This window comes from Salvelinus alpinus, chromosome 16 (genome assembly GCF_045679555.1).
Source record: "Salvelinus alpinus chromosome 16, SLU_Salpinus.1, whole genome shotgun sequence".
NCBI lineage: Eukaryota > Metazoa > Chordata > Actinopteri > Salmoniformes > Salmonidae > Salvelinus > Salvelinus alpinus.
In genome coordinates this window covers 31472648-31499726 of record NC_092101.1, presented here as the reverse complement: position 1 = coordinate 31499726, position 27079 = coordinate 31472648, and the positions used below count along the sequence as shown (strand labels likewise).

The following is a 27079-nucleotide window of genomic DNA, read 5'->3' as shown; positions in this document are numbered from 1 at the left end:
TAGCGTGGTTCATTCTGCGTTGTGTATTTTTAATTAGGACGCTGCCACAACTGATGGTCTGCTCGTTGAAATCTTTTTATTTGCCCTGCACACGAAGAGACAACACACACGTTACCCTTGGTGCAGTCACAGCTCTCCGGCACCTTGCTAGCCGAGGGTCAGGCAAAAGAGCGCCAAAAGGAATTAACAGGTGCTGCGTGCACACACTCGCTGCACAACAGCATATACAAGTAAAACTATACAGAACATAATTCTGACAAAATAAAAGACATACCTGCACACGAAGAGACAACACACACGTTACCCTTGGTGCAGTCACAGCTCTCCGGCACCTGCACGAGCACATGGACACTCACTCAACCACTGTCACAAGTACTCAGAAGTTACAACAGATACCCCAGTCAGTGAGCTCTGTGAAACTTGTTAACATAAATTCCTACACTGTCCACACTATAACAAACGTATGGTTGCAAAACAGTACATTGTATAACCTTATGACGGTTTTATATTAAACAGTTTCGGAGCCAAGGACAACATACCTTGCTAGCCGAGGGTCAGGCAAAAGAGAACGATAAAGTGGTATGGGAATACAGATAACCCGCGATGGGCCAAACCAAAATATACAAAACTTTTACAATCACTTGTATGTACAATATTGGTATGAAAAAGTGTTTGTACACCAAATAAAAACATTAGCTATGCAGCTGTAATTAAATAAAAAAATACACTGAATTATTATTATTATTATCAAATTATTAACATCCCCTCTTGACCTGGCCTATTTGAATTGGTCCTTGTGTGCAATTTGGTGCGTAATCTAGGGGAACAACATCACACTGCTACATTCACCCCCACTGTTTTACACTAGATTATAGGCCCAAAACAAAACACATTACCTCAAAGGTAACAAAGCAAAGAAAGAAAAAAAAAATCACACCCACAGGGCGACAGAGTAACCCAGTGTAGTCCCTTAATTCTAGACCCACAAATGGTCGATCAGCTGAAAAGCTATCCCGCGAAGGATTAGGAAAAATAAGGGGTGGCTAATCCCTTATTCAACCGTATACGAAAAATGCCATATACATTTTATGCCGATGGACTACACACAAAGTTACATGAATTGTCAAATATATTAGACAAACCCACAAATCATTCTAAGACATGCTTAGATTCCTACATTCCTACAAAAGAAAAGGTAGGCAATATCCTACCGTCACTGAGAAACCAAGAACTGTTTCATTTCCTGTGTAGACATAGTTTGGATTAGCCTATCCACTGGCTTAATAAGTCTACCTAGTCTAGTCCGAACACCCTCACCCACAAACCTAGCAGGAATGTCACAGACAGCACTAACCCTGCTCAGAGGTCTAACCTCAGGATGGAGAGTACTACAGATCCGCATCTCCGGAGCCAGCACACTTTCAGTTACCGACTCAACACTAGTAGTGTCAGACGACTGATCAGAATCCTGGTAGATTGTCACAGACCACACTGACGAAGCATCTTCAACCAAGGTAACATCATCCACACTGAATGGAGTTTCGCAATCAGAACTCTTGTAGGCTTTGGGGATATCTCTCTGGTCCACTTCTGCTGAGCACACTTCACTTAAGGGGACTTCATACGGTTGTTCCACCTCACTTTCATCAGCCGGGACTTCACCATCCTCTTGGAGTATCCTCCCAGAAGACTCAGGAAGGCCTGCTACCCAGTGGACAGTCCTGGCGTCACTCCCATCCATTTGGCTGGACTTTGCAGACATCTCAGAGATCACGTCACCACTCGATAGAGATTCGTGACCCTCAGGTTCCTCCCACGAAGGTAAAGGCAGAAAGTTGACTGGCATAATCAGGTTCCTATGCACAGTTTTGATGCGTCCAGTGGTAGGGTGTTGGATACGATATGTGTTCAGTGAGCTGTTCTTTGCAACCACTATGTACACCACACTCTCCCAGCGATCAGCCAGTTTCTTCTTGCCCCTCTCCCCCTTGTTAGCAAGTAGAACTCTATCTCCCTTCTGCACCGAGTGACCCTTAGACCGTCTGTTGTAGACCTCGGCTTGTCTCTTTTGTTGCTTACTGGCATGCTGCTGGGCCAATGTCATGGCCTCTCTCAGATCCTCACCCAGAGACTGGACATACTTATCCACATCTACTGTGTCCCCATCCAACAGCACACTTTCAAACATAACATCTACCGGCAACCTAGGGGTGCGTCCGAACATCAAGAAGAAGGGTGGAAACCCAGTAGTCTCATGAACAGTGCAGTTATAGGAGAATGTCAATGTGTTCAACATCTGAGGCCATTTAGCCTTAGACCTAGCTGGCAGAGCTCTAATCATCCCACCCAGTGTGCGATTCAGACGTTCTGCTTGACCGTTACCCATGGGATGATAAGGTGTGGTGTGGGACTTTTCAACACCAGATAACTGAAGTAATTCTGCAATAAGTAAACTCTCAAAGTTAGCACCCCTGTCAGAATGGATGCAATCAGCGAACCCATAAATGCAGAAGAAATTATTCCAGAGAACACGAGCAACAGTCTTAGCAGACTGGTTTGGACATGGATACGCACAGGCCAGCTTAGTAAAGTGATCAGTCACTACTAACACATCAATAGACTTGTTGTTTGAATCTTCTGCAGTCCAGAAATCAATACACACAAGTTCTAAAGGTGCCGTTGTCACAATGGAGACAAGTGGAGCTCTTGCTTCAGGCTCAGGTGCTTTACTCAACACACATCTCTTACAGTGGGCCACGTATTCCTTGACATCCTTCTCCATAGATTCCCAGTAAAACCGCTGTCTCGTGAGCCACAATGTGCGCTGCTGACCCTGATGACCAGCATCATCATGAACTCCCTTCAACACAAGGCCTCTCAAAGACACAGGTACGACATACTGAAATATTTTCTTCTTACTCACTGGGTGTTTTGAGACACGATACAGAATCCCTAACCGTGTGGTGAGTTTCCCCCACTGTCTTAGAGTATAAACTGTTTCTTTAGCTTCAAAGACTCGCTCTCTCCTAGATGGGCGCCGGCCTCTATCTACAAAGAACATGACTCTGCTGATGATAGGATCCAGTGACTGGTTATCATACAGCTCCTTGTGTGTAAGGACAGGTAAAGGGCTCTGACCCATGGACATCAACTTCTCAAGGTGCTGCACATGTGAAACGGCCCTCACTGTGGCACCATCATCCCATCGGCGATGGGCCTGGAGGACAGCAGACACCTCTTCACAGGAAACCAACCCACTGACATCGTCTCCAGCTCTACTCAACTCACTCCCAGGAGCCATAGACGTTCCACAGCCAGCCTCGGGCTGCTCACAGGAGAGACGGAACATGTCTTGTACATCATCCAGTCGAAGACCTCTGGCTTCCTCCAGCAGGACATCATATGGAATTCTTGTCAGTCGGTGCAGAACTTTGGAGCGGACAAATGGCTCTCTGCTCAAAGCATCAGCAACGACATTCTTGGGCCCTGGTATGTACTGGATATCAAAATCAAAAGGTGCCAGCTTTGCAACCCATCTCTGCTCACATGCATCAAGTCTCGGCTTTGTAAGAATATATTTGAGTGGATTGTTGTCGGTCCACACCGTAAACTTATGCCCTCGCAGCCAATGGCTGAACTTATCATGAATGGCCCATTTCATGGCTAGAAATTCCAGCCGGTGAGCAGGATACTTGGATTGTGCATGATTAAGAGATTTACTAGCAAAAGCTATTGGCCTGGCTATGGCCTTCCCATCTTGCACTTGGGATAGTACAGCTCCCAAACCACTAGTAGATGCATCAACAGAAAGCAAAAATGGCTGAGAAAAATCTGGATGAGCCAGCAGTGCCTGGTCAACTAGTCCTGCTTTCAAAGCTTCAAAAGCGAGTTGACATTCAGCAGTCCAGTCTGCAGCAGTGAGCCTGCGAGAGGGACCAGGCCTCTTTCTGCCCTTGCCTCTCCTAGGCTTCTTCTGACCTGTAGTCAGCTGAAACAATGGCCTAGCAACCATGGAACAATTCTCAATGTAGTGTTGATAGTATACTACCATACCAAGGAAAGAACGGATTTTGCTAGGAGACGGAGTGACACCATCAGCTTCCATCATCTCACTCTCAGTCACATTCAAAATGGTTTGAACCTTAGCAGGATCAGTGGCTACGCCCTCCTGAGAAATGATGTGGCCCAAAAACTTAACAGACCTCCTCAAAAACTTGCACTTAGACGGAGACAGTTTAAGATTGTGCTCCTGCAACCGCTGGAAAACCATCTCAAGTCTCTGCAGACTCTCTTCCTCCGTCTTAGCAAAAACCATCAGATCATCCAAATAGCAAAGGAGACTTAGAAAGTTTTGGTCCCCAAAGATGGTCAGCATCATTCTCATAAAAGTAGCTGGGCTGTTGCAAAGGCCCTGAGGCAAACGATTGTACTCGTGCAGACCTAAAGGAGAGGAAAAGGCAGTGTATTTCTTATCCTCTTCATGCAGTGGCACATTGTAGTACCCAGATGTCAAGTCCATTGTGCTGAAGAAGGCATTACCTCCCAGCGCCGCCAGTACATCAGCCTGATGAGGCAGGGGATGAGCATCCTTCACTGTGCGGGCGTTTAACCACCTAAAGTCAGTACATAGACGCAAGTCCCCATTCTTTTTCCATACCAGCACCAATGGTGAGGCATACTCGCTGCTGGATTTTCTGACGATTTCCTTTTCCTCCATATCATCCAGTGTTTCCCTGAGTTTTTGGTAATCAGCTGGAGAAAGCCTACGATAAGGTAATCGAAATGGGCGGTCATCAGTCAGCCGTATGCGATGGCAGAACTCTTTTGCCTCTCCACAATCCAGGCTATGTCTAGAGAACACCGTGTCATACTTCTCAATTAAACCGACAAGTTTGTCTTTCCAGAACTGTGAAACTGGACACTCCTCAACAGACAGGCCTTGAAGTCCAAGATTGCTCAGTGTACTGTTGTCATTAACTACACTGCCACCAACTGAACTCTTAGCTGTAAGACTGCCATGTGAGCTGTCACATTGTACTTTTGCCACGTTCTGGTAAGCAGCTTGCTGCTTGACATCATCAAAATCCTCCAATGCAATACAAGGGTACACATCTGCCACTTTAGCATTTCGTCTCAGGGTAACTGGCGAAGTTGTTGGATTCACAATCTTCACAGGGAGCCATCCATCCCCCCACAGAGGCGTAACTACTCTCCCTACTAGTATGTGTCGATTCACACAACGAGACGTGCTGGGCTCGACAACAACAGTACTGCCCACAGAGAGTTTTGTCTTTGGGGGTAAGCGGCCCCACACCAGATGCTCACTCATGGGTTGGAGCGTTACTGCCCTCTTCAACTTAATGGTGCCCACTTTATCTGGGATGGAGTCTCCTCTCCATCTCTCCAGATTTGATAGGAGACGCAGGAACCGGCTGTCCTCACACTGGCCAGAAGGACCTGGCGTACCCACCACCCGCCAGTAGCTGTCATTTGATTTGAACTGTCTAATCAGAGACTTCAACACGTTAGTGCCAACAATGAGTTCATCAACCTGCCCATCTACAATAAGCACTGGGACTACATAACTGAAGCCATAAAGCTGTAGTTTCAAGTCACACATGCCCACTGGGCTAGTTTGCGTCCCACCACAACCCACCAGTATGATGTCTGAAGGAGCTACAAAGTTCCCCTCTACCACTCCTGCCTCCCTCAACCGAGGTACAATATCTGCGCGCAGAGTAGTAGCCATGGACCCACTATCTAACATCCCCTTCAGCTCAACTTTATCCTGTACTAGCACGGTGGTGTAAAACAAACTGTCATTCTGAGAAATTCTCATTGTGTTCTGAAAAATTACTGTGTTGTTCTTGGGTACTGACTCACAAAAATAAGAATAAACAGATTGGATATCATCATCATCAGTGGAGGAAAAATTAGCCTGCCCCACATTGCCCTCCTCAGAATGGAGGCTTTCTAGTTTTCCAGACCTGCCAGTCTGTCCACATCCAGGGCTCTGTCGCTGCCCAGTCTCACTACAGTCAAAGCTCATGTGGCCAGGAGAGAAGCACTTGAAACACAGCTGGTGCATCTGACAGTGAGCTTTGGTCCAGTGATTAGTGCTTCCACAGACAGCGCACTCACGCTCACGTTTGGGGAACTGTTTATGGGGCCCTCTGTTCACAGACTGAGTATTGCTGACAAGAGCCTTCTCTAGCATACTCAAAACTTTCTCTAATGTCCCACCCTCAGATACAGATTGGGCCTGTTCTGGTTCACGGCCACATCGAGAAAAAGATGACACATTAGGTCTGCTCTCAGGATCCACTTCCTCCTGGGGGGAGTTGAAGACAGCAGCCACCTGCTGTGAAAGTTGTATTCTACATGCTTTACGCTCCCTTAACAGTTCATCCAAACGATCCTGTACCTCACTGGCTGTCCAGTCACGAAGGGGTTTGCATTTGAACACTTGGGCCAACTCTTTATCAGGACAGTTGCGTACAAACATGACTGCCAACTCTGAGCGCTGATTGGGCAAAGTTCTACCCTCACCTACAAGATACTGTTCAGCTGCGTCTGCAGCTTTGTTAAGCCTAATCCAGAAATCTAGTGGACCCTCATTAGCATATGGTTTCATTGAATAGAAATCAGCTAATGGCATACCTGAGTAGACAGTATCCCCAAAGTGTTGCTTGAGAACACTGAACACTGCCTTAACATCTGTGACAACAGGGTTGTTACGCATCCAGACTTTGGTCACATCCCGTGCCCTCCCCATGAGCCTAGACATCACCTCCCCAACATTCTCAGACCCAGTGTAACCCCTCTTCTCTAGGTAGACTCCCATTAGCTCCTCCCACTCCAGGACAGAGTACTCATCTGAGCCATCACCCCTGAAGAAAGGTGGAGCACTAACCTCTGACTTCACAACCAGATTCAGCTTGGACGCATCAATAAAAGTTGACCCACATTGTTCAGGCAGGGGAAACTGCTGGGATTGGTCAGGGGAATGGGCAGGAGAAAGACTTGAAGCCCCAGGCTGCAGTAAACTCGCTCTGATAGATTCTCCTATCTCTGAACCAATCTGCTTAATAAGGTCACTAAGCTGACTCGGTGTCCCATTATTACTGAGGACTGGGGACAATGGCACATCAAGAGACAGAGGTGGGATACCCTGGTCAGGTGGAGTAAACAGCCTACCCCTCCCAGTGCTTGTAAACTTAGGACTAGCAAACACTCTACTCCCAGGAGCTGACTGTACAAATGGTGTAAATGCATGGACACCCCTCCCTCTACCCACACTAACCACACCAAAATCCCCAGCATAACTCATCTTATGGACTTGAGAGTCTTCCATGGCTCAATAGAGAACTAAGCTACAATGTAATTTACTGCATACAAATACAAAAAAAAAATGCAATAAACAAATTCCCTCAAAACATACAAATAAACACCAATACAATTATCTAGTGAATATGCTACATTCACCTTCACTATTTACAGTATACATTCACTTATAGCAAACCATCAACAAGTGCGCATGCGCGGATCGCGCATCTCCTCCACATGCACAGCTCCGGTGGTCAGCTTGAGCTAACCAGTCGGCAGGTCGCGGCACCAGTTTGTAGCGTGGTTCATTCTGCGTTGTGTATTTTTAATTAGGACGCTGCCACAACTGATGGTCTGCTCGTTGAAATCTTTTTATTTGCCCTGCACACGAAGAGACAACACACACGTTACCCTTGGTGCAGTCACAGCTCTCCGGCACCTTGCTAGCCGAGGGTCAGGCAAAAGAGCGCCAAAAGGAATTAACAGGTGCTGCGTGCACACACTCGCTGCACAACAGCATATACAAGTAAAACTATACAGAACATAATTCTGACAAAATAAAAGACATACCTGCACACGAAGAGACAACACACACGTTACCCTTGGTGCAGTCACAGCTCTCCGGCACCTGCACGAGCACATGGACACTCACTCAACCACTGTCACAAGTACTCAGAAGTTACAACAGATACCCCAGTCAGTGAGCTCTGTGAAACTTGTTAACATAAATTCCTACACTGTCCACACTATAACAAACGTATGGTTGCAAAACAGTACATTGTATAACCTTATGACGGTTTTATATTAAACAGTTTCGGAGCCAAGGACAACATACCTTGCTAGCCGAGGGTCAGGCAAAAGAGAACGATAAAGTGGTATGGGAATACAGATAACCCGCGATGGGCCAAACCAAAATATACAAAACTTTTACAATCACTTGTATGTACAATATTGGTATGAAAAAGTGTTTGTACACCAAATAAAAACATTAGCTATGCAGCTGTAATTAAATAAAAAAATACACTGAATTATTATTATTATTATCAAATTATTAACATCCCCTCTTGACCTGGCCTATTTGAATTGGTCCTTGTGTGCAATTTGGTGCGTAATCTAGGGGAACAACATCACACTGCTACACTGGCACAGATCAAACAGATCCATGCTGAACAGATCCCACCCAGCCTTAGGAACTTTGGAATGGAGAAAAAGTGTCAACAAATATGGAGAAGAAAGGAATAACAAAAACACTGGCACCAGATGCCATGGCGACAAAAATCAAAACCCACCCCAGATTTGGATTGTCATGTCGCTGAAATAGTAAACAACTATTACCAACAGACACAGAGCTCTTTGAGACTTGATGGTCATTATTTGATCAATAACAGCTTGTTCTCTTGTTACATGGTCAGTTTGCAGAAGAACAAATTTGATTTAAATTGCATTCTTCAGAAGTCATGTTGTGTCACATGTTAATGTTTAGTTTATGTACAGTATGTGCTATTTCCAAGCCCATTGTCCACTGGGTTAAGTCCCAGTGCTAGGCACTAGTTTTCTGTTTCGCAAACCTTAACCTTAATCTTAAGCACTATTAATTAACGCCTAAACTTACTTTTCGGTTTGAAAATACTCTGTAATTAAAAGGGCAACACACTTCAACATTTCTGATGCCTGCAGTTATGGCAAATGTTGGTTATTTCAGAATGTGCAGAATTACAATGGACTTTTCAAAGACATGTCTTACATAGAGAGAATGTAAGAAGAATAGTCGATACAAGTAGAGATACAGTCACATACAGATACAAACACGCACGCACAGACATGCACGCACACGCACGCGTGAACATCTGGCGCCGACAGAGATGGCCTCCTCGCTTCGCGTTCTCAGGAAACTATGCAGTATTTACATACATTGTTACCCCAGGAAATCTTAAGTATGATTACCTACAGCTGGGAGGAACTATTGGATATAAGAGCAACGTCAACTTACCAACACTACGACCAGGAATACAACTTTCCCGAAGCAGATCCTCTGTTTGGTCCACCGCCCAGGACAATGGATCGGATCCCAGCCGGCAACCCAAAACAACAGCGCTGCAGGAGGGGCAGAAGAAGCGGTCAGGCTTCTGGTCAGGCTCCGTAGACGGGCACATCGCGCACCGCTCCCGAGTTTAACCTTTACTTAATACCCATCCCGGATCCGGGAGCATCCTCATCAAAAAAGCTGACTAGCATAGCCTAGCCTAACGGGACAGGGATATCATATAATATAATTTTCATGAAATCACAAGTCCAATACAGCAAATAAAAGATAAACATCTTGTGAATCCAGCCATCATTTCCCGATTTTTAAAATGTTTTACAGCGAAAACACAATATGTATTTCTATTAGCTAACCACAATAGCCAAAGACTCAACCGCATATTTTCACCATGTTTCTACCGCATAGGTAGCTATCACAAAACCGACCAAATAGAGATATAATTAGTCACTAACCAAGAAACAACTTCATCAGATGACAGTCTTATAACATGTTATACAATACATTTATGTTTTGTTCGAAAAATGTGCATATTTGAGGTATAAATCATAGTTTTACATTGCAGCTACCATCACAAATAGCACCGAAGCAGCCGGAATAATTACAGAGAGCAACGTGACATACATAAATACTGTACACCATAAATACATGGTGTACAGCAAATGAAAGATAAACATCTTGTGAATCCAGCCAATATTTCCGATTTTTTAAGTGTTTTACAGCGAAAACACAATATATATTTCTATTAGCTCACTACAGTAGCCAAACACACAACGCAATTTACTTCCCGCCAAAATAGCTTGCACAAAACCGACAGAATAGAGATAAAATTAATCACTAACCTTGAAGCGCATTATCTCCTGTCGACCGCATTATCTACCAAGGGAATTCTCTTCGATTATAATCACAGCCGTATATATCCCCCCCCAAGCAGACACATCGATGGCCCTGAACAAACTTTATCTGACTCTTTGTAAACTGGAAACCACACACCCTGAGGCTGCATTCATCGTAGCTGGGGATTTTAACAAGGCTAAACTGAAAACAAAACTCCCTAAATTCTATCAGCATATCGATTGTGCTACCAGGGCTGGTAAAACCTTGGATCATTGTTATACTAACTTCCGCGACGCATATAAGGCCCTCACCCGCCCTCCTTTCGGGAAAAGCTGACCACGACTCCATTTTGTTGCTCCCAGCCTACAAACAGAAACTAAAACAGCAAGCTCCCGCGCTCAGATCTGTTCAACGCTGGTCCGATCAATCTGATTCCACGCTTCAAGACTGCTTCGATCACGTGGATTGGGATATGTTCCGCATTGCGTCCAACAACAACATTGACGAATACGCTGATTCGGTGAGCGATTTCATTAGAAAGTGCATTGACGATGTCGTACCCACAGCAACGATTAAAACATTCCCAAACCAGAAACCGTGGATTGATGGCAGCATTCGCGTGAAACTGAAAGCGCGAACCATTGCTTTTAACCAGGGCAAGGTGACCGGAAACATGACCGAATACAAACAGTGTAGCTATTCCCTCCGCAAGGCAATCAAACAAGCTAAGTCCCAGTATAGAGACAAAGTAGAGTCGCAATTCAACAGCTCAGACACAAGATGTATGTGGCAGGGTCTACAGTCAATCACGGATTACAAAAAGAAAACCAGCCCCGTCGCGGACCAGGATGTCTTGTTCCCAGACAGACTAAATAACTTTTTTGCTCGCTTTGAGGACAATACAGCGCCACTGACACGGCCTGCTACCAAAACCTGCGGGCTCTCCTTCACTGCAGCCGAGGTGAGTAAAACATTTAAACGTGTTAACCCTCGCAAGGCTGCAGGCCCAGACGGCATTCCCAGCCGCATCCTCAGAGCATGCGCAGACCAGCTGGCTGGTGTGTTTAAGGACATATTCAATCAATCCTTATCCCAGTCTGCTGTTCCCACATGCTTCACGTGGTCCCGTGTGGCTCAGTTGGTAGAGCATGGCGCTTGCAACGCCAGGGTTGTGGGTTCATTCCCCACTGGGGGACCAGGATGAATATGTATGAACTTTCCAATTTGTAAGTCGCTCTGGATAAGAGCGTCTGCTAAATGACTTAAATGTAAATGTAAGAGGGCCACCATTGTTCCTGTTCCCAAGAAAGCTAAGGTAACTGAGCTAAACGACTACCGCCCCGTAGCACTCACTTCCGTCATCATGAAGTGCTTTGAGAGACTAGTCAAGGACCATATCACCTCCACCCTACCTGACACCCTAGACCCACTCCAATTTGCTTACCGACCCAATAGGTCCACAGACGACGGAATCGCAACCACACTGCCCTAACCCATCTGGACAAGAGGAATACCTATGTGAGAATGCTGTTCATCGACTACAGCTCAGCATTTAACACCATAGTACCCTCCAAACTTGTCATCAAGCTCGAGACCCTGGGTCTCGACCCCGCCCTGTGCAACTGGGTCCTGGACTTCCTGACGGGCCGCCCCCAGGTGGTGAGGGTAGGTAACAACATCTCCACCCCACTGATCCTCAACACTGGGGCCCCACAAGGGTGCATTCTGAGCCCTCTCCTGTACTCCCTGTTCACCCACGACTGCGTGGCCATGCACGCCTCCAACTCAATCATCAAGTTTGCGGACGACACTACAGTGGTAGGCTTGATTACCAACAACGACGAGACGGCCTACAGGGAGGAGGTGAGGGCCCTCGGAGTGTGGTGTCAGGAAAATAATCTCACACTCAACGTCAACAAAACAAAGGAGATGATTGTGGACTTCAGGAAACAGCAGAGGGAGCACCCCCCTACCCACATCGACGGGACAGTAGTGGAGAAGGTGGAAAGTTTTAAGTTCCTCGGTGTACACATCACGGACAAACTGAATTGTTCCACCCACACAGACAGCGTTGTGAAGAAGGCGCAGCAGCGCCTCTTCAACCTCAGGAGGCTGAAGAAATTCGGCTTGTCACCAAAAGCACTCACAAACTTCTACAGATGCACAATCGAGAGCATCCTGTCGGGCTGTATCACCGCCTGGTACGGCAACTGCTCCGCCCACAACCGTAAAGCTCTCCAGAGGGTAGTGAGGTCTGCACAACGCATCACCGGGGGCAAACTACCTGCCCTCCAGGACACCTACACCACCCGATGTCACAGGAAGGCCATAAAGATCATCAAGGACAACAACCACCCGAGCCACTGCCTGTTCACCCCGCTATCATCAAGAAGGCGAGGTCAGTATAGGTGCATCAAAGCTGGGACCGAGAGACTGAAAAACAGCTTCTATCTCAAGGACATCAGACTGTTAAACAGCCATCACTAACATTGAGTGGCTGCTGCCAACATACTGACTCAATCTCTAGCCACTTTAATAATGGGAATTGATGGAAATTATGTAAAAATGTATCACTAGCCACTTTAAACAATGCCACTTAATATAATGTTTACATACCCTACATTACTCATCTCATATGTATATGTATATACTGTACTGTATATCATCCACTGCATCTTGCCATCTTTATGTAACACATGTATCACTAGCCACTTTAAACTATGCCACTTTATGTTTACATACCCTACATTACTCATCTCATATGTATAGACTGTACACTATACCATCTACTGCATCTTGCCTATGCCGTTCCGTACCATCACTCATTCATATATCTTTATGTACATATTCTTTATCCCTTTACACTTGTGTGTATAAGGTAGTAGTTGTGGAATTGTTAGGTTAGATTACTTGTTGGTTATTACTGCATTGTCGGAACTAGAAGCACAAGCATTTCGCTACACTCGCATTAACATTTGCTAACCATGTGTATGTGACAAATAAAATTTGATTTGATTTGAACAACTTCATCAGATGACAGTCTTATAACATCAGGTTATACAATACACTTATGTTTTGTTCGAAAATGTGCATATTTAGAGCTACAAATCCTGATTATACATTGTGAATACGTAGCATCGATTCACCAGAATCTCCAGAGATATTTTGGACTATCACCTAATCTGACCAAAGAACTCATCATAAACTTTACATAAAAATACTTGTTGTATGGCAAATGAAAGATACACTGGTTCTTAATGCAACCGCCGTGTTAGATTTTTAAAAATAACTTTACCATAACAAACAGCTTGCGTTATTGCGAGACAGTGAAAAAAATCGTTGTTTGGTTTTAGAATGTCCTTTTCTTCTGTCGAATTCGCGCCAACAATGCTAGCCAAGGTTGATAACGTTCCCACCCTCCCTTGACGCAAAGAATGGAAAACTCCAAAAGTCCCAATAAACGTTGAATAAACTGATAAAACTCGGTTGAAAAAAACTACTTTACGATGTTATTATCACATGTATCAAATAAAATCAGAGCCGGAGATATTCGCTGTGTAAACCGAAAGCTTTTCAGAAGCCAATGTCGAGCTCCGCCTCGCGCCTTGGTAGAGAAAGGAAATTCCTGACCTGCCACTCCAAAAGCTCTTGTTCGACCTCAGATCAAGCTAGACACCCCATTCCACCTTCCACTGCCTGTTGACATCTAGTGGAAGGTGTATGAAGTGCATGCATATCGATAAATATAAGGCAATTGAATAGGCAGGCCCTGAAACAGAGCCTCGTTTTCAGAATTTTCACTTCCTGTCTGGAAGTTTGCTGCCAAATGAGTTCTGTTTTACTCACAGATATAATTCAAACAGTTTTAGAAACTTGAGTGTTTTCTATCCAATAGTAATAATAATATGCATATTGTATGATCTAGAATAGAGTACGAGGCCGTTTAAATTGGGCACGATTTTTTCCAAAGTGAAAACAGCGCCTCCCTATTGACAAGAAGTTTAATACTCGCCAACGTCCAGTCTCTTGACAACAAGGTAGACGAAATCCGAGCAAGGTTGGCCTTCCAGAGAGACATCAGAGATTGTAACGTTCTTTGTTTCATGGAAACGTGGCTCACTCGAGACACACTATCGGAGTCGGTACAGCCACCTGGTTTCTTCACGCATCGCGCCGACAGAAACAAACATCTCTCTGGTAAGAAGAAGGGCGGGGAGGTATGCCTTATGATTGACGAGACGTGGTGTGATCATAACAACATACAGGAACTCAAGTCCTTTTGCTAACCTGACCTAGAATTCCTTACAGTGGGGCAAAAAAGTATTTAGTCAGCCACCAATTGTGCAAGTTCTCCCACTTAAAAAGATGAGAGAGGCCTGTAATTTTCATCATAGGTACACTTCAACTATGACAGACAAAATGAGGAAAAAAAATCCAGAAAATCACATTGTAGGATTTTTAATGAATTTATTTGCAAATTATGGTGGAAAATAAGTATTTGGTCACCTACAAACAAGCAAGATTTCTGGCTCTCACAGACCTGTAACTTCTTCTTTAAGAGGCTCCTCTGTCCTCCACTCGTTACCTGTATTAATGGCACCTGTTTGAACTTGTTATCAGTATAAAAGACACCTACCATCTACTGCATCTTGCCTATGCCGTTCGGCCATCGCTCATCCATATATATTTTTATTTCATTATATTTTCATTCCTTTACACGTGTGTATAAGGTAGTTGTTGTTAAATTATTAGATTACTTGTTAGATATTACTGCATGGTAGGAACTAGAAGCACAAGCATTTCGCTACACTCACATTAACATCTGCTAACCATGTGTATGCGACAAATAACATTTCATTTGATTTGATGCTCAAGCACTCACACACGTACACACACAAGCACCAACCCAAACACACACAATCAGAAACAATTCATGTAGTGAAAATAAATCAGTACCTGGTAGGTAGGGTTCCAGCTCACCACTTCCAGAGCTATCCACCAGGCCTTTCAGTGACTAACAGAGAATAGGGTTTTCGCTCACCACTTCCAGAGCTGTCCACCAGGCCTTCAGGGACTTACAGAGAGTAGGGTTCCAGCTCACCAATCCCAGAGCTGTCCACCAGGCCTTCAGGAAGTTACAGAGAGCGGGGCAAAGAGTTATGTTGGAGGTAGAACAGGTCCTGATCCCTGTCAACGCTTGGTCAACTCACACAAAACACATTCTAACACAGAGACAAGCCCAAAGAGAGTGCAGAGGGTCTAGTCACAGTGCAGCACCTTCTACGGATTAGGATCATTCTACTGATAAATACAGAAGGGTGTGTGAAGTGACATACCTCATCTTTATTTTCACCTATCCAGTACCTGTCCACACACTAGCAGATGAAGGAAAGGAGATGAGGAAAGGAAACAGATTTAAAGAATTGAGCTGCAGTCCAGACATTGTATATCCCTTGGAGACCTGCCACAGCATCATATCTCAGGATTTTGATTGAAATAAGAGGTGATGACACAGGACTATTGATTTAGAACATATATGCATTCTCTAAAAGGACAGATCCAGCAGTATTGATTGACCTTGTCTCTACTAATGTTAATTAAGCGTTGTACTGTAGTCGTCAAGACTGGACCCATGAAGCAACATTAAATCTTGACATTACAGAGCCGGTTTTGACTGAGTTGGCAGTATTCAAATCAGACCATTTAGCCACTGGTCCAGTCTGACATTATTCCATACGGTTTTACCAGTGGAAAATGCTGTCAAGAAATTGGGAAATTATATTATTTTGTACTAATGCAACTGCTCAGAGAAAGAGCCGTTGTTTAGCAAGTAATACTTTTTTCTCTAAAAAAGCTAGGAGTCAAAATGATTATTTCACTACCTTTAAATACCTCACCTTGCAAGGATAATGGCATTGAGCTTTTTCTAAAATGTTTTATGAGATTGGAGACTATTCCTCTGTACAGAATCTTTCCCAATTCTTGATATCTTTCGTCTGAGCTTACGGACTGCCCTTTTCAATAAGGTTCAAATCCGGAGACTGAAAATGCTGATTTTGTTGTCAATTAAACATTTTCTTTGTGGATGTTAATGTGTGCTTGGGGTTATCGTCTTGGTGTGCCAATAATGTTGACCCTCACTGTATCTTTTTGAGATAAAATTGATAACGTTTTTTTGAGCATACAATATAGCTCAGTATTTGTATTATTTTTTTGTAGTCTTTTTTGCTGATCTTTATCAAGGGTGCCAATAATTGTATGCCTGACTGTATACTGTATGTATGTGTGTGAACAGTTTCTGCAGTTCAAGTTTGATTGAACCCCAGCCTAAATAACCCATACATATTTCAAAAGCTTCAATCCCACATGGAGCCAAGGCCATATCCACCCTCTCCCCATCTCAGCATGCCATGATTCAATGATTGTTTAACCTATCCAGCCTTTCTGTCAAGCCTGACTGTACCGTCATTATCTGTTCGCATATAGATTTATAAGAAAACCATTTTCTCCATTGCTACAGTATCTTTTGTACATCATATTTGTTCTCATAGTCGTGCATCCAGAAGAGTGCATTCAGCTGAACCAGATGCTCCTGATCTTCCTTTCAAAACATTCAAATCCGGCACCTGAAAAGTGATTTCCGACACAGCAGAAGGAACTCTGCTTTCCATGACAGACTACAGTGTAATCTGTCTCTGTGTGCACGGCACCCTGTCTCTGTGTTTTTTGTAATTTGGGCAATGTGAATATCTTTGCACTGACAGATTTTTACTTAACCTCTATTGCCTCAAGTCATTCCATCTGCTTCTGAACAGCAGCATAAACAAAAGAACACACGCACACGCACACGCACAAGCGCACACACACACACACACACACACACACACACACACACACACACACACACACACACACACACACACACACACACACACACACACACACACACACACACACACACACAAACAAACAAACAAACAAACAAACAAACAACACACACAGACAGACTCGTAACCCTTGGACCAGATGTGGAGGGAGCAGACACATCCCCAAATCATGCTGGCATGTAAGCTCAAAGAAAAGAAGTTTGTGCCTACAGTATACACCTAGAGTATAGACCTACAGTATTGTGAGACTGACTCAAGTTCAAGATAAACCTGCATCAGCATAAACAGAAATTAAAGCTGCAATATGTATCTTTTTGGGCGACCTGACCAAATTCACATAGAAATGTGATTTGTAGATCTGTCATTCTCATTGAAAGTCTAAGAAGCGGTGGATATATTCTATGTGCGCTATTTCTATGTTCCCGTCCTTATGTTTCGTTTTTGCATCTTTTACTTTCGGTTTTGTACAACAGCTTCAAAGAGCTGAAAATACAATATTCTTGGATATTGAAAATATTGTAGTGATCCAAACAGACAGCTGTGTGTTATGTGTTATGCTGTTTATTGGTTGTGTTGTACTTACCAGTACCCAGTGTTCGCAGGGTCTGACATGCCGGTCAACCTGCTATCTGCCAACCATTGGAATGCCTGGAATGTTCTGGTGCCGGGCATCCTGGTGGTTGGTGGAGTGGCAGGGGGGGTGGGGGTGAGGGGGTGGGGTGGCAGGGGGGTGGAGCATCACAAGTTTAAGGCTATGTTTAGCCATTGTTCTCTCTCTTACGTCAGGTCTTATCCTTGGTTTATTTGGCGTGGGCTATGGCCGAACAATAGCCTGTGTTGAGTTGGGTTAATAAACTGGGAATTCATAAAATCAATCTTCTGTCTGGACAGTTGTTCATTTATGATCTAGCCAGGTCATTACAATATATTTCAGCGAATTAGATGCTATCATGATTCTCTACACTATACATTGCTTGTTTTGTCACATAAACTGAAATTAGGTGACCTATGCAAATTTTAGCAACCAGGAAATGGTGGAGTGATTTCTGCATATTGCACCTTCTGGTGTTAAGTAGTTTCCCAGTTAGTAACAACAACAAAAACACACTTACTGCAAACAATTACCAGATGCTCAATGTTCAAGAAATCTGTGAGTCACTTGACATGTCTGAATACCCATACTAGCGTACTACATACCTCAACTGCAAAATCATTTTGGCGTTTGATCTAGTAGAATTCACTCGTCTTTTCCGACTCACGTGTTTGACAACAACCAGTGGTGTAGTGGTGCCTGGAGAAGTGGGTAAACTCTCATTCAAACGGCCTGTTTGAAAGGTGCCCTGTGTGAAAAAGATTATATGAAAAACAGTGACATGTACTCTGAATGACCTAAAATGATTATCCCATATTGGTATTTCACAGTCAGGCCAACGCAAACCCAAGCTGCAATGTGCTAGCCTGGATATTTGATTCACACTGACCTTTCTAACATGGATCAAGCCATTATGGTGGATACATATCCAGCCCAACTCATCTGGGTTTGGCTTGGCATGGCTCAGTGTAAGCTTAGTCCTGCAGTGTGTAAACCACCATTGTGTTCTTATGTTCTGAGTTCCTACAGTACCTCTCTTCACACTACATAGCCAAGCTGAACTAGGCTGGCCTGATTAGTCATTCAACACAGTTGCTGGAAGCCTGGAACTGTGCTGAAATTGAACATGTGTGTAAAGGGGTTCAATGACAGTACTGCATAATATAGGCTAATAAGCTGTACTCTACCCCTTATATAAATAATTTAAGTTGAATAATTGGAGAAGATAAAATACTTTTATTTGAAATTACAGAACACACATTAGGCTTAATGCATGAATCTACCTAGATGTATTCAAGAGCCAAATAATGGACTTTCAGACAGATTAGGTAGTTTGACACATGTAAACACCATAACTGTTATGGTATTAAAAAGATGAAAGAATACCCCAAAATATTGCATTGTTTTGGTCATTTAGAATTTGATGTCAAAATTTTTACAGTACATCTCAGCGTATGGTGTATCTATTAAAATACATTTTCAACAAACATCAAAATCCAGTTGCTAAGTATTGGTCAAGACAGTGTCCTGTTTTACACAACATCTGTGTGTTTGTGATGTACAGTGCTTTCTGAAAGTATTCAGACCCTTTGACTTTTTCCACATTTCGTTACGTTACCGCCTTATTCTAAAATTGATCAAAGTGTTTTTTTTTCACCTCATGAATCTACACACAATGCCCCATAATGACAAAGATAAAACAGGTTTTTAGACATTTTTACAAATGTTGAAGCACCTTTGGCAGTTCTTGGGTATGACGCTACAAGCTTGGCAGACCTGTATTTGGGAGTTTCTCCCATTTTTCTCTGCAGAACCTCTCAAGCTCTGTCAGGTTGGATGGGGAGCATTGCTGCACAGCTATTTTCAGGTCTCTCCAGAGATGTTCGATCGGGTTCAAGTCAGGCCTCTGGCTGGGCCACTCAAGGACATTCAGAGACTTGTCCCGAATGCTTGGCATTCAGGCCAAAGAGTTCAATCTTCGATTCATCAGACTAGAGTTTCTCATGGTCTGAGATTCCTTTAGGTGCCTTTTGGCAAACTCCTAGTGGGCTGTCATGTGCCTTTTACTGAGGAGTGGCTTCCGTCTGGCCGTTCTACCATAAAGGCCTGACTGGTGGAGTGCTGCAGAGATGGTAGTCCTTCTGGAAGGTTCTCCCATCTCCAGAGAGGAACTCTGGAGCTCTTTCTGAGTGACATTCTCCCCCTAATTGCTCAGTTTGGCCGGGCGGCCAGCTCTAGGAAGAGTCTTGGTGGTTCCAAACTTCTTCCATTTAAGATGGAGGAGTGAGATATACATGGCGGAGGCTTAATCAAGCTAGTCGTCTTGACTACTTTCTTATACCATTCTCTCTGGCACCAAAAGTTTAAAAAAAGTGTTGATAGGGGACAGAATGCGGTCGAATCATCACATAATTGGCATATATATTACTCTTACAGAATTTCCACGTGTGCGAGGATATTGGAAATTTAATCAAAGCCTACTAGATGATAAATTGTTTAGAATAGGACAGAAGAATTTATAACTGACTTTTTCAGACATAACATAGGTACAGCAGATCCTCGTATTGTATGGTACACTTTTAAGTGTGCCTTTAGAGGCAATGCAATTCAGTACTCATCTATAAATCAAAAGCAATTTAGATCAAAAGAGTCCATATTAACAAAGGAAATTGAAGGACTAACAGTACAGTTAGATAGCAATAAAAACAGTACCATAGAGGCACAGAATAAGAGGAAAAACAAAAAGAAATGGAGGAACTTATTCAAGAAAAATCCAGTGTAATATATTATAAAAATAAAGCGAACTGGATGGAATATGGGGAAAAATGCACCAAATTCTTTTTCAATCTTCAATATGGAATTGCTACCAATTTTTTTAAATTAAAACTTCACCAAATGATATTTTGAAAGAGGAAGTAAAGTACTTTAAGAATATGTTTTCGTTTCAGGCTCCTCCATCTTCACTAACTGAAACTAATTGTATGGATTTTTCCCCTAATAATAATGTAAAATTAACATCTGTACAGAAAGACTTATGTGAAGGCCAAATTACAGAGGAGGAACTGCTTGATGCAATTGGGGCCTTTAAGGATGGGAAAACTCCAGGGCTGGATGGCATACCAGTGGAAGTATACAAAACTTTTTTTGATATACTCAAAGGACCATTATTAGCTTGTTTGAACTACTCCTATATAAATAGTAGATTATCAGACACGCAACAAGAAGGTCTGATATCATTATTACTGAAACAGGACCCAAGTGGTATATATAAAGATCCAGTCCATTAAAAAAATTGGAGACCTCTTACACTTCAGTGTTGTGATGCAAAAATCCTAGCAAAATGCTTGGCGCATAGAATAAAAAAAGTATTGTCAGATATTATTCATCCTAATCAGACAGTTTTTTTTTTACATGGACAATACATTGGAGATAATATAAGACAAGTACTGGAAACAATAGAACACTATGAAATATCGGGGACACCAGGCCTGGATTTCATAGCTGATTTTGAAAAGGCTTTTGATAAAGTACGACTGGAGTTTATATATAAATGCCTAGAATATTTCAATTTTGGGGAATCTCTTATAAAATGGGTTAAAGTTATGTATAGTAACCCTAGGTGTAAAATAGTAAATAATGGCTATATCTCAGAAAGTTTTAAACTATCTAGAGGAATAAAACAAGGTTGTCCACTATCGGCATATCTATTTATTATTGCCATCGAAATTTTAGCTGTTAAGATTAGATCAAACAATAATATTAAGGGATTAGAAATCCGTGGCTTAAAAACTAAGGTGTCATTGTATGCTGATGATTCATGTTTTCTTTTAAAACCACAATTAGAGTCTCTCCACAGCCTCTTAGAGGATCTTGATACCTTTCCTATCCTCTCTGGATTAAAACCAAATTATGATAAATGTACCATATTACGTATTGGATCACAAAAATATGCACATTATACATTACCATGTAGTTTACCAATTAAATGGTCTGACTGAGATGTGGACATACTGGGTATACAAATCCCAAAAGAAAGAAATCATCTCACTGTCACGTTCTGACCATAGTTCCTTTTTTATGTTTTCCATTTCTGTGTTTGTCCTGGTATTGTTCTCAATCAGAGGCAGCTGTCGATCGTTGTCTCTGATTGAGAACCAGACTTAGGTAGCCTGTTTTCCCCATTTTGGTTGTGGGTGATTGTTTTCTGTTTTGTGCGTATTCCTTACAGAACTGTTTCATTTTAGTTCTCGCTCTTTATTATTTTTGTCCTTTCAGTGTTCAGTTTATTTTGTTTATTAAAATGAACACTTACCACGCTGCACCTTGGTCCTCTTCTCCTTCACCAGACGAAAATCGTTACACTCACTCCAATATTTTTTTTATAGAAAGTTAGCAAAAATAGATAAGATCTTGCTACCATGGAAAGGAAATACCTGTCTATTTGTGGAAAAATCACCCTGATTAACTCTTTAGTCATATCACAGTTTACCTATTTGCTTATGGTTTTGCCTACACCTAGTGACCTGCTTTTTAAATTATATGAACAAAAAATATTCAATTTTATTTGGAACGGCAAGCCAGATAAAATTAAAAGGGCCTATTTATATAACGAATATGAATTCGGAGGGCAGAAATTATTAAATATTAAAGCATTAGACCTCTCACTAAAGGCATCAGTCATACAAAAGTTATACTTAAATCCAAACTGGTTCTCTAGTAAATTGGTACGAATGTCTCATCCTATGTTCAAGAAGGGGCTTTTTCCCTTTATTCAGATTACACCTGCTCACTTTCGGTTGTTTGAAAAGGAAATCATTTCCAAAATATCTTAATTTTTTAAATAAGCCTTAGAAAGTTGGTGGCAATTTCAGTTTAATCCACCTGAAAGGACGGAACAAATAGCACAACAAATATTATGGTTAAATTCAAATATATTAATTGATAAAAAAAAACTGTATTTATTGAAGAATAAAAATAAAAAAAGGTATAATTTTAGTGAATGATATCATAAATAGGACTGGTGGAGTTATGTCACACATGCAGCTAACACAGACATATGGAAATGTCTGCTCTACCCAAAATTACAACCAATTAATTGCAGCATTACCACAAAAATTGAAGAGGCAAGTAGAAGGGGAAAAAAGTAAGGAACTTGTATGTCGGCCCTATATTAAAGAACATAAATGGTTAAAGAAAAGTGTGATAAATAAAAACATATACCAATTTAATTTAAGGACCAAAAAACTGACAGCTGTGCCATATAAATTTCAAAATAGTTGGGAAGAGATTTGCGATGTACCCATTCCATGGCACATGGTTTATGAATTGATACGCCGGATTCAAAACTTCGAATTTTTCAATTTAAATTACTATACAAAATTCTTGCAACTAATAGAATGTTATATATATGGGGGATACAATCTTCCCAGCTCTGCAGATTCTGCTGTGAGGAGGCAGAGTCATTAGATCATTTATTTTGGTATTGTCCATATGTAGCTCGTTTTTGGTCACAGGTCCAGGAATGGCTGAAGAAATGCAACATTTGCCTAGAACTAACGCTACAGATAGCAATACTGGGGGATTTGAAAAGCCATAGTCAATCAATCAATTTTTATTTTTAATTTACAATCTGTAGAAGCTATGAGAATAGGAAGGTTAAAATCTTTTGTGAAGCATCACAGCACAGTTGAAAAATATATATGGCAAATAAAAATCCAAAATGGATGATGTTGGAAGATAGATGGGAAGGGTTGAGTGGAGCTGAGGGGTGGGACTAATAACAAGATAAACAATGTAGGGCATACGGAATCTGTGAAATGTGTATAGGTTCGGAGCTTTTGTGAAATAGCACAGTTACAAGTGGAAATCAAACTGGATGGACATCAGAAATAGAGGAAGGACTAAGAACAAACAAGAGGGAACTATTGTAAAGTAGACTGTGTCTGTGAAATGTGTATAAGATGTATAAATTGAAGGTAAAAGCAGAAGTGTTTATTAGTTTACTCCAATTGGGGGATCGGTGGTAGGGTTTGCGGGGAATAATAATAAAGGTATATTCTTTTAAAAAGTATGTATGTCTATATAGGTATGTGTATGTATATATGTGTACATGTATGCATATGTGTCTGGATATATATATTTACCCCAAAAATATGGGGGATTGGAAATGATGCAGACAATTACATTGGAAGCAACATTCTTTCTGCAATATTAAGCTGATCCACCCCTAATAAATATATATATATTTTTTTAATAAAAAAGATAGAGATCACTGTGTTCTTGGGGACCTTCAATGTGCCTCGACACAATCCTGTCTCGGAGCTCTACGGGCAATTCCTTAGACCTAATGGCTTGATTTTTGCCCTGACATGTACTGTCAACTGTGGGACCTTATATAGACAGGTGTGTGCCTTTCCAAATCATGTCCAATCAATTGAATTTACCACAGGTGGACTCCAATCAAGTTGTAGAAACATCTCAAGGATGATACACGGAAACAGGATGTATCTGAGCTCAGTTTCGAGTTTCACAGCAAAGGGTCTGAATATATATATATGTATATATACAGTTGAAGTCGGAAGATTACATACACTTAGGTTGGAGTCATTAAAACTCGTTTTTCAACCACTCCACAATTTTCTTGTTAACAAACTATAGTTTTGGAAAGTCGGCTAAGACATCTACTTTGTGTATGACACAAGTAATTTTTCCAACAATTGTTTAGAGACATATTATTTCACTTATAATTGTGATAAGGTGCGTCTCGGTGAGAGGTGTAGGAGTCAGGCGCAGGAGAGCAGGGATACTGAGAAGCGTGTTTAATATAATAATTATATATATATATAGTCCACCATTACAAAATTGGCACAGATCCCTCTATAAAAGGTCTCACAGTTCATAGAGCAGATCAGTGAAAACAAAACCGAAACTCGTGCCAAACTCAGTTCCGAAAATAAACTACACGTGCGTAAATACGAGAACAAGAAATATCAACGATAAACGAGCGCAAAACCCCCACAAGCTTAATCCCGCACGAAATAAGGCAGGAAACAAGTGCCCTATATACACACAGAAATAAACGCAATTGAAACCAGGTGTGAAAATGAACACAGACAAAAAAAACAGAAAAGGAAAAAGGGATCGGTGGCGGCTAGTAAACCGGCGACGCCGAGCGCCGAGCGCCGCCCGAATCGGGAGAGGGGTTATCTTCGGTAGAAGTCGTGACAGTACCCCCCTCCTGACGCGCGGCTCCCGCAGCGCGACGACGCCGGCCTCGAGGACGACCCGGAGGACGAGGCGCAGGGCGATCCGGATGGAGACGGTGAAACTCCCTTAGCATAGGTGGATCCAGTACGTCCTCCACCGGCACCCAGCATCTCTCCTCCGGACCGTACCCCTCCCAGTCCACGAGGTACTGAAGACCCCCCACCCGACGCCTTGAGTCCAGTATGGATCGAACTGCATACGCCGGCGCCCCCCCGATGTCCAGGGGGGGCGGAGGGATCTCCCGCACCTCATCTTCTTGAAGCGGACCAGCCACCACCGGCCTGAGGAGAGACACATGAAACGAGGGGTTAATACGGTAGTAAGGGGGGAGCTGTAACCTATAACACGCCTCGTTTATTCTCCTCAGGACTTTGAATGGCCCCACAAACCGCGGACCCAGCTTCCGGCAGGGCAGGTGGAGGGGCAGGTTTCGGGTCGAGAGCCAGACCCGGTCCCCCGGTGTGTACACGGGGGCCTCGCTGCGGTGGCGGTCGGCACTGGCCTTCTGCCGCCCTTCGGCCCGTTTAAGGTACCCGTGGGCGGCCTCCCAGGTTTCCCTTGAGCGTCTCACCCAATCGTCCACCACAGGAGCCTCGGTCTGGCTCTGATGCCATGGTACCAGGACCGGCTGATAACCCAACACACATTGGAAGGGCGACAGGTTCGTAGAGGAGTGGCGGAGTGAATTCTGGGCTATCTCTGCCCACGGGATGTACTTCGCCCACTCCCCTGGCCGGTCCTGGCAATACGACCGCAGAAACCTACCCACATCCTGGTTCACTCTTTCCACCTGCCCATTACTCTCGGGGTGAAACCCAGAGGTAAGGCTGACCGAGACCCCCAAACGTTCCATGAACGCTTTCCACACCCTGGACGTGAACTGGGGACCCCGATCAGAAACAATATCCTCAGGCACCCCGTAGTGCCGGAAGACGTGAGTAAACAGGGCCTGCGCCGTCTGTAGGGCTGTAGGGAGACCGGGCAAAGGGAGGAGACGACAGGACTTAGAAAACCGATCCACAACGACCAGGATCGTGGTGTTGCCCTGTGATGGTGGCAGATCGGTCAAGAAGTCAACCGACAGGTGTGACCAAGGCTGCTGTGGAACGGGAAGGGGTTGTAACTTCCCTCTGGGCAGGTGCCTAGGAGCCTTGCACTGAGCGCACACTGAGCAGGAGGACACATAAACCCTCACGTCCTTGGCTAAAGTGGACCACCAGTACTTCCCACTAAGACATCGCACCGTCCTACCAATCCCCGGGTGACCAGAGGAGGGGGACGTGTGAGCCCACCAAATTAGCCTGTCTCTAACCTCCAGCGGAACGTACACCCGTCCCGCTGGACACTGTGGTGGAGTAGGCTCAACACGCGATGCTCGCTCAATGTCTGCGTCCACCTCCCACCTCACAGGTGCCACTAGACAAGAAGCCGGGAGGATGGGCGCAGGATCGATGGCCCGCTCCTCCGTATAATATAGTCGGGACAGTGCGTCTGCCTTAGTGTTCTGGGAGCCTGGTCTATAGGAGATGGTAAACCTAAATCGGGTGAAAAACATGGCCCACCTTGCCTGACGAGGGTTCAGTCTCCTCGCTGCCCGAATGTACTCTAGATTACGGTGGCCAGTCCAGATGAGAAAAGGGTGTTGGGCCCCCTCAAGCCAATGTCTCCACACCTTCAGAGCTCTGACAACAGCCAGCAACTCCTGATCCCCCACGTCATAGTTTCGCTCCGCCGGGCTGAGCTTCCGAGAAAAGAAAGCACAGGGGCGGAGCTTCAGTGGCGTACTCGAGCGCTGGGAGAGCACGGCTCCAACCCCAGCCTCGGATGCGTCCACCTCCACTATGAATGCCAAAGAGGGGTCCGGATGCGCCAGCACGGGAGCCGAGGTAAAAAGAGCCTTCAGGCGACCAAAAGCCCTGTCCGCCTCAGCCGACCACCCCAGACGCGCCGGCCTCCCCTTCAGCAGTGACGTAATGGGAGCAGCCACCTGCCCAAAACCCCGGATAAACCTCCGGTAGTAGTTGGCAAACCCTAAGAACCGCTGCACCTCCTTTACCGTGGTTGGAGTCGGCCAATTACGCACGGCTGCAATGCGGTCACACTCCATCACCAACCCTGATGTGGAAATGC

At 43.7% G+C, this 27079-nt stretch overlaps 1 protein-coding gene across 2 annotated transcripts; it reads right to left on the bottom strand.

Annotated features, from left to right (window-relative positions):
• Positions 1 to 56: 56 nt before the first annotated feature.
• On the bottom strand, positions 57 to 8466 carry LOC139541350 (uncharacterized). Of its 2 annotated transcripts, none has more exons than XR_011668335.1 (2): positions 275 to 8466; positions 57 to 147 (listed from the first exon to the last, which is right to left on the bottom strand). XR_011668335.1 is itself a non-coding variant. In XM_071345910.1 (2 exons), exon 2 carries the CDS (start codon positions 7352 to 7354, stop codon positions 1214 to 1216), a length of 6141 nt encoding a protein of 2046 aa, XP_071202011.1. In that variant the 5' UTR covers positions 7355 to 7769; positions 7897 to 8466; the 3' UTR covers positions 57 to 1213. The 2 variants fall into 2 exon arrangements, 1 of the variants encoding a protein (XP_071202011.1); XM_071345910.1 differs by having other exon boundaries at positions 57 to 7769; positions 7897 to 8466.
• Between the last annotated feature and the right edge of the window lie 18613 nt (positions 8467 to 27079).